Source organism: Cyclopterus lumpus, chromosome 17 (assembly GCF_009769545.1).
Source record: "Cyclopterus lumpus isolate fCycLum1 chromosome 17, fCycLum1.pri, whole genome shotgun sequence".
Taxonomy (NCBI): domain Eukaryota; kingdom Metazoa; phylum Chordata; class Actinopteri; order Perciformes; family Cyclopteridae; genus Cyclopterus; species Cyclopterus lumpus.
In genome coordinates, this window is record NC_046982.1 from 11519514 (window position 1) to 11528737 (window position 9224).

The window sequence follows — 9224 nt, forward strand, 5'->3', positions numbered from 1 at the left end:
AGAAAGAGCCTGTTTCCTATGTGGATGGAGGCTTTAAAGCTCCATGGAAATTGTGTAATTAGAGGAGAAACATGAAATTGATGATGCCATGTCACATACATCCCTTTTAGAGAGTGTGATGCTACTGAGGTCATCGGCTGTGCTGTATGAGACACTCCAATTTCCTAGATTCTGTTATCTCAGAGCTGATCAAAACGGAGGGACACATTTATTAATATATATTAATATGTTTACATCAACAATGAATCAAAATATTACTTGTACATTAAGGATGCTGCTCCTAGTGACACATATACAATGCTTTACCATACAACTCTCCAGTTCCCCTCAGTTCTACTGAGCTTTGTGCCATTCTGATTCATTCTCACATCTCTCCTCAACAACTCCTTCAACAAGAAAAGCTCTGATGAATCCACTGTACATACCTGCTCAGAAATGTCTATCACACAGTTTGGATGCTAAACGGTGCTGGTTCTTATTCTGAAACACGTGCTGTACTTGACTTGTAAGCTTTATACTAGCGGGCCAATTTGTATTTGTCTCTGAGCCCCTGCCAGGTCAGCTGTCAATCAAACACAAGCACCTGCCTGCCATCCCAGAGGATTGGGGGCTAAATGCAGATGTGTCTCTAAAGGCCTTTTTTCCTTTCAATAATGCATTTTTAATTTCAGTTGGACAAAACATTACAGCGCTGTTGGGTAAAAAACAATTGTAGCTTATTGTTCCTTTTGGTCCTACTGTGACCATCATGTATAGTGATAGGAGGTCCGATCCATAGGAGCATAGGAGAGTTTTGAACAAGCAGGATAAACCACAGGCAGCTGCAGGGACAACCTTATCTAGCTCTCCACTTTTTTTTCTCCTTCATATTCCCTCCTGTATGTTTGCTCCACCCTTTGCCTCCTTCATTTTCTTTCTGGCTGCTCCTCAGTCTCTGCATCCCAAAGCACCACACAGGAACCGCCGGCTCTTGTTACATCTCGGCACACAGGACTGACTCCTCATAGCACAGCAGGGAGCAGAGCTGGCCCAAAGTGGCTTTACTCAATATATATATATATATATATACACACCCACACGTATGGACTCTGGGAATAGGAAGTCCTAAACCTACAGGTTTCAGTGCATATAGCAATGCCTTTGGAATACAATCTCCTGAATGCTGATGTCGAAGTATTCTCACAATGATCATGGGTTATTTCTTCTGTCACCAAATTATATTTTTCTTCCGCTTCTCCCATAGTCATGGACACACAACATATCCAAGGAGAAGGAGTTCCTCCGCAAGCTGGTGAAGGCCAACATCATCACAGACCTGACCAACGGCATCTGAGTTTACACCCACCCAGTCTCCCTCTGCCTTTCCCAAAGGACTACAAAACTGACAACTGGGTCGACTCTGGGAGAAAGAACCCTTAGAATCCGGATGGCCTGCACACTGTCTGGGTTTTTCATATCAAAGGAGATTATTTAAAAATAAAAAAACGGATACAGGAGGGTTTCTGTGGTGTGATGCACACATGTGCCTTCTGAACCAAAGACTCCTGCTGATTGAAGCAGGGAGTGGAGAGGGTGGACACGAGGAGGACCGGATCTGCCCGGTTCCTGTCTTATCAAGGGACGGTCGCGGGAAAGCTCTGCCGGCCCCTCGCTTCAACGTTTACCACTTCAACCCCAAGAGTATCACGTGAAGGAAGAGTCAGATGTCAGGATTTAGCTTATCGCACTGGCTAACTTGATGGCGGCACAGAAGAAAAAGGTATTAGCAGGAGTATTAGCAGTGCCAAACGTACCTCGTACAGGGGAGAGGCCGTCCTCCTCCTTTTGCTGCCTGAATGTATTCACTTTCTTCAGTGTAAATATCAAAGGTTTTTACTGTGCTTTTTAACAAGCTGCAGCAGCCCCCCCACCTCCCACCCACCATTTGTCCATTCATTCATTCCTTTTTTTACTGCCTGTCCAGGGTCCAAAATTAACATTTGCGAAGCCAGTTGACAGTAGATAAATCATCACGGGTCACCTGCCACACAGACTGGTGTCACTTTGAGACACCAGCAGTTAGTGATATACAGACGTCAGTTTTTGCCGTTTTCTCTGTAAAGTCTTTGTCTGTAAGGGAATTATATTTGGCGAACTATAAAGCCGGTTCTTTCTGCTTGTTAAGCGGGCTCTACACAGAGTGGCTGTGTGTTCTCATACCAGGTGAGAGCTCACTGAAAAGATTATGCTTTCTAAGATGCTCTAAATGAAATAGCATTGAAAGCACTTATCAGGAAAATGTGTATTTATTATTTTGGTGAGTCTAAATTATTTCAGTCATGGGACTATTTGTTTTTAGATAACCCGACCTGGCGGGTGAGACCAAAAGTAAAATTGGGACACTGCCTTTTTCTCTTCCACCTCTTTGTAAACTCCTCCTCCTCGCCGCTCATCCACGTCTTCATCAGCTGTACGGCCTCCGGGCGGCAGCGCAGACGTACAGTAACGTGTTCTGATCAAGGAGAGCGGACTCTGTATGTCGATCCCTCCTCCAACCTCCCGTTGCTGCAGATGTTCTTGTTCTTCAGTAAATGGTGAAATCTCGGATTGTAGAATATATATATATATATATATATATATATATATATATATATATATATATATATATATATATATATATATATATATATATATTTTTGTTTTTAGGTCAATTTTAATTTATTTTATATTGTTATTAAGTCCCAGCATTTTGGTCACAGGCAGGCCTGATTTCTGTTGCGAAGGTTTGTGGATTTTTCTATCGCTACCGTGTGTTTCCTCAGAGACGGCATCATTTAATTTTGTGGCTGAAGCGGCGTTTCTAAAGCCAAATAAAACCGATTCAGTAATAAACGTTATTAGGCAGAAGCCCTTCATTTCTGTGCTGTATGCAGCTTATGTTAATATTAGCCAATGTCTTTAAATTGAGGGAATTTAAGTGGTGATTGCCACGCTCAATCCGAAAGGCATTACTGTGCTCATCAGGCCTTTGCACTTTGCAGAGGAATGTTCTGCTGCACGCGCTTCAGTATTTCAACACTGCATGAACATAGAAAGGGTTCAGTATTAAACAATCAAAACTTTTGCTTCTTCTCTTCCCCCTCCCTAAAAAAAGAAACCGTGCGAATGTCACATCTGAAATGAGTGCGATAATCATCTTAATATAGTGATGGTGCATTTAAATACTGCTTTACCAAAGCAGGGTTTTGTTTTACAGTTTGTCAGATGACAATTCAATGAAGTCTTCGCCTGTTACCTGTTTCTACTTCTTCTTTGGAAGTGCACATTTAGTATATATTGAACGTACCGGTTCACATCAGTAAGCTGCTGCTGTTGCATCTGTTTCCTCGCTCCTCACGTTTCTGTTCAAGATAATCTTTCTCAAACACCGATGGGATCGTGCAACAGCGTGTCCTACCGAGTCCCTTAAGAACGGCTTCACAGGGTCCGAAGAGATGGATCACTTTTTTTTTTGGAAACGAGGCCCCGTTTGAGACGTTAGTGGAGAACAAAGGTAGAAGGCCCAGCTGACCACCAGCTGACCGTTGCACTATCGGGAGGCGCTCTGTGCCTTACACCTCATTACCTGAAAACTGTGGCGAGGAGTTTAACGTGAGAAAGTAACCGCAGCTGATCCCGTATTTTTTTAATCTTAGGAAGCCCCATACTGGTTGTTTTGTGTGTTTTATCAAACAAACTACATGTTCAAGCTTATTCTAAATGTTACTGCTAACGGCAGTTACAATGCAAAATATTACAAAATTACCTTTTTTTTGTTTTTTCGTCCATGGTTGCTTATTGTTTTTCTGCAAAACTGCTCATCAATACTATGGTCTTTGGCGGCGTTCTATGATTTGACAGTTCAGCTTACTCTTCAGGATTAGTACTGTGAGAACAGTTGTTTATTCTCTGTTGCTCTTTATAGGGCGGAGAAAATGTAGAATCCAGTGTTTTTGGAGCTCGACTCACACTAGGGACACAGTCAGGATATCTTCCTCTCTGCTGCTGTGATTTTGATTTCATTTATTTTTTAATCAGTCTCTTGTGAGACCCCCATTTTTAAGGAAGTGCACTGGTTCACCTCTTTAAATCTTGAATGTTAGAACATCCTTGAATGCAAGGAGAGTTTGAAACTGGTCTGACTGCCGCGGGGCCATATCACTATAATGAATATTACAAATATACGAGGCTGCAGTAGATTATCGATGGCAAAGAGGGGAAAATAGCGTACTGAAATTATTTAAAACCAACAGGAAATCGATCTAAAATCTTGTATTTTTTTGGAAAATGGCCATTAATTTGGTAAAATATGTGAAGTCAGCGGGCTAAAACATGCCAAACCACCAGTATGGTCTTTTAAAGCGTTGAGAATAAGCAGACCCTCAGTTGGAGTTTCTTTTTTCTGTTTTTTTTTTTCCAGGTTTTGAATTTGTACGCATGCTGGTGGAGTTCAAAGGGTTTGGACCCAAATCGCCTCTTCTTCATAACCTGTTCATGTTAAAGCAGAATGTATTCGCTTTTGTCTTTCATCATATTTATAAAAAAAAACAATTTATTTTACATTCCACCATCATCAAAAGGAAGTCATAGTGATCAAAAGTGTTACTAGTTTCATTTATTTTCTATACATTAATAAATGGTTTTCTGCTACTCAATAAATAAGTTTGTAATGGATATTCGCCTGTGCATGTTTCCATCTTTGACAGATTGGTGCTTTTCTTTTTTGTATATACATATTTCTGTACACTGTGAATTTTCAGTATCTATAGTAAATATTTTTGATGTATTTGGTCTCTGTTTTATCTCAACAGACTTGCAGTACTTGTCAAATAGTGACAACTGGTGGCCTGAGCATCTTCGTAAATGGCTTTTCAAAACCCAGTGTGGCCTTCGAAGCCGCATATAGTTGAGGGCCTCGTGTTATGCAGCACACCAGGTACTATACTGTCTGTGTGCCACTTAGAGCGCTCACAATAAAGATGAAAGAGGGATGGAACGGAGGAGTGTGAAGAGGGGGATTTCCTCTTCTGCTCTGTTCTCTGTATCTCCGACCTGCAGAGCCAGAGGAAATCATTTTTCAATCCTCCATCTACCGGACTTCCTCCCTAATGTACTCTCCTTTTTTTTTCTCCTGTGTGTTTATATCGGTCCCACTCTGTGTCCTTCTCAGACTCTCCCAAGCTCCCCTCACCCACTCCTCTAAACTCGCTCTTTGTTGTGTGTTCCTATCTCTGTCGCGTATTTCTTTCTTTTCACCTGCTCAACTCTGAGATCTGGTTTCATTCCTGAAGCCACGTGGGACCCATTCGAGACCTGTTGCGCACACAATAAACACACGAGCGATTCAGCTGCAGCCGTGATTCTCTCGCTCACTTTCACACACCCCGGCGTCACCATAAACCAGAGGAGCGTTGCTGGGAAGGATTGAGAGGAGGCCGTCCAGCTGTGGCTGCTGTAAGTCAGTGTCGGTGAGAGGTAAAAGAGGACGGGACGCTGAAGGCCCTTAAAGCGCCGCTGGACTGTCCCATCCTGCTGTTAATGGGGTGCCAGAAACCTTCGGCCCCCACAAGTCACGCCTCGCCGATCCCCAAAACCACCTTGCTCTGACTCCACAGATTTCCTGATCTCCACAGGGTGGGATCCAAAGCTCACTCCCTCACAGCAGGAGGATATTTGCCACCTGGGATCTCTCGGAGGCAGCTGGACAGACCGGCCGGCCGGTTGGAGGCAGTCATTTCCAAAACCACATCTTCAAATTGATGAGTGGTCACATGATCTTCATCAGTAGATGCAGTGTGTCATGGAAGTGTAAATCATGGACTTGCATTCAAAGTGAGATGTAAAGTTTTTGATCTTTCTTGTTCAGTTCTGGAGCTTTTTGATAACGCAGCATGAACTTCTTCAGCAGATGGAGTTTGCTACTGAATGGTAAGATTACTGTGTCAATCGTTTCAAAGAAATTAAGATTTACATTTTCACATGTCCATGACATCTTCTGATGAAGATCATGGGGTACGGCTGAAAGCTCCAGAACAGCTCTTAAACTACCCGTTTTGGTAAGATTATTGTCAATCAAAAATACTCTATTTAAATGTAAAACTGCAAAAAGCAGAAAACTGTCACATTGGAAAAGTTGGAACCAGTGATCCTCTGACTTTTACTGAGGCAACAACTTTTATTCAGACGTCCCCGTCTGGATGCATTCACTTTATCTACTGACACCATCAGGTAAAAATTGTAATTGGTCATTTATTGTTGTTCATGATGAAATACCTAATGACGTCCTCATCATCCTCAGCTGAACTTTGAGTTGTGTCTTTACTACGTTAGCACTGAAATGATTAAATGATTATCAGAAATGATGTTGATTCAGTTTTTATTATCTGTACTTCCTTGAGAGACTCACTGAAGTATCACCAGTGCACACTGTACTCCGCTCACCCTCCATCCATCCACATAATAATGCTAATCAAGCCACATGCCGCCACTTTGCTTTATGATTTGTTTGTGATGCAACAAATCAGGAGGACGCCTGCAGAAGTGCAGCTTGCAAATGCTTTGATGAAATGTAAATTACTGCAGATTTATCTACGCTTCATTCACTTGTTTGAGCTAATGTGGAAACGTGTTATGAAGTTCACTCTTTTGTAGCTACAGTATGACTTTGTCCCAGAGTTGGCTTTTTTTTACACATTTAGCCTGAGGGTTTTGGACAGCGTGCTGCATGAGGGAAGTTCCCACTAGAAAAGTGAAAAAAAACTGGAACAGGCCCAAGAAAAGAAAAGCACCTTTAGTTGCAGAGAGCAAAGAAGAGATGGAGAGGAAGGGGCTGTGACCTGTGCCTCCAGAAGAAACCGGAGAAACCTTGGGGGGATTTAAAAAGACCCTTTAACCGTCCATCACATCTGGAACAGTCACTCTTTCTTTTCTGACCCTCCCTTCTCCCATTAACACCGTCACCCAAAATCAAAACCACCCACCCATTCCTCCATCCGGTCCTGAACTTGGATGGACTCAGCAGGTCCAGAGTCCCAAGCCAGCACTCTGTATCCATAGAAACAGATGTGTACATCCCGCAGAGAGAAACCAGACACAAATGATACAAATGGAAACATTGGATATCTTCTTTTTGAAAAGTGTGCTCAGAAATTCAGTTATATATTCTAACAAGGAAAAATATTACTCTACCGCCGTCATGTTTCTGCAGCTTGGCAGAGATCAAATCTGTGTGTGTGTGCTGAGGAAATATGCGTGTTGTGCTTGCTTGGGGTTTAACTGTGGGTGTACAAACAGTGTCATGCTGCAAATCCCTCGCACAATGGCAAACAAGTTCATCGCCATTGCTCACAGTGATGGATGATGTAGACACACTTGTTCAATGTGTGGCCCGGGTTGCCGAGTGGTGCCGTCCCCTGAAACTCTGCCACTTGCCGACTTCTAGTTTACAAAGTGGTTCATTTTTATTGAAGGACATTTTTCTCTCTGGGCATTATTATCTGATCTTTTTAAGAAGAGCACAGATGTTTGGCAGGCAAGTCCGTTTGATGTGTGTGATAATGTGTGAGGAGTCTACATCACTCCTTGTTCTGGGTGATACGAGGGGGAAAAGAAGTTTTACAAAGCCTACTTTCACTCATCTTGGAAGTCACAAATATTATATTTGTTAAGATCCTAGCAGGTCTCTTTTCCCTTCTGTTGTTATTGAGCTCATCCTTATTATCTGAGGGTACATGCCTGCATGTCATGCACCTCAGCTGTGTGCATTGTTGCCTTGTTGGTCTCTACTATTAATAGCACCGAGGCAGAGACCAGGGAGCCTCCCTGCATTTGTTTCTTTCTGCGTGGAGAGTGGGCCCAAAGAGGAACGCTAAGGAGCTGTTTACCCAGCCTTTGTGCTCGGCGGGCCTCAGTGTTTGCCCTGCAGGGAGTGCCTCAGCTGGAGGGCCTTTCCGTGCGCCAAAGGGTGGGTGGGAGGAGAGCGGTGGCAGGACAAAACGAGACAAACCCGCAAATTGGAAGGGCGGAGAGTGGACGGGAGCTCGGCCAGTGAAAGGTGCCTGGCTGCTGGTGCAGGGCTCTGTGGTTTGACAGAGGAGACCTTCACTTACTTCCAGTACGCACTTTGCCCATCCTTCAAGGTCGACAGCAGGTGACACATTCTGGTAAAGAGGTCAGGGCAGGACTGACTTGGCAAACATATGAAGCAGCGTGGCAAACAGATGAGTGTGTGTCGGCCTACAAGTGAGTGCAATCAATGAATCATACATGGACCCAAGAGGTCAGTGGCCCCCTGGACCAGAGGCTCTTTTTGAAGTGACTGTTAATATGTCTTGTTGGAAAGAGAAACAAAACAACTACAAACACACTAAAAGATGACAAGGAGATTCAAATTGGCCACAGAGAGACACGGCTGAGTCTTTTGGTCTCCCTTTCAGTCTGTACCATGGGGCCTATTGTCTCACAATACATACATGTATGACTGCCCAAGCTTGCACTGTGTGTGTGTGTGTGTGTGTGTGTGTGTGTGTGTGTGTGTGCACCTATAAGAGGAATACAGTGAAACACTCGACATTTATGAGTCAGAGAGTGCAAACACTGAAGGGCAGATGTCATTCAACGGTTTCTTCCACTGGAGCACTTTAACCAGAAAAGCTCCATGACCATCCTGTGTGACAATCACTCCCTCCCTCCCTCCATCAGTCCCTCCCTCCCTCCTCACAGCGCAGGAACAAAAAGACATATGAGCTGTGTGGATGGGGAAAAGAAATCACAGCACTTTGTACAGCGGCCACCGCGCTCCGGTTTCACAAAGTCTCTGACAGGCAGAGCGGCGCGCTGCTTTTACGCATCGCCTCCAGTCCTGCGAGGCTCCGGAGACTCCTGAGAGAAGACACCGGAGCGGCGCAGGCTGATAACCGGATACCTGAGATCACAGCAAGATTAAGTAAGTTTACGAAACGAGGACAAAACAGAAGCTTGTTTTTTTTGGAGACGCGGACTGTAGCTGCGTAAAAGGTGTGACTCGTTGGACTTTTAATGTTGAAGAAACATCATTTGAAAGACGGAACCGCGTTTTGTGTTGTTCAGTTTCAACTTTACGTTCAAATCCGCTGGCGCGTAAAAGAAGAAGTAAACACGACTTGTGTCCTCAATTAGGAGACGCGCAGATCTCTCCTCTCACGTTTTGCCACTATCGACCTTGACTT

General features: G+C 43.8%; 1 protein-coding gene across 10 annotated transcripts in view; it reads left to right on the forward strand.

Annotated features, from left to right (window-relative positions):
• Positions 1-4692, forward strand: part of st3gal3b (ST3 beta-galactoside alpha-2,3-sialyltransferase 3b) — a 36338-nt gene extending 31646 nt beyond the window's left edge. For all 10 annotated transcript variants that reach the window (XM_034556539.1, XM_034556541.1, XM_034556543.1 and 7 more), the window contains one exon: positions 1244-4692. In XM_034556539.1, coding sequence (XP_034412430.1) covers positions 1244-1333 — 90 coding nt within the window. In that variant the 3' untranslated portion in view covers positions 1334-4692. The remainder of the gene's footprint in view (positions 1-1243) is intronic.
• The last annotated feature ends 4532 nt before the right edge of the window (positions 4693-9224 follow it).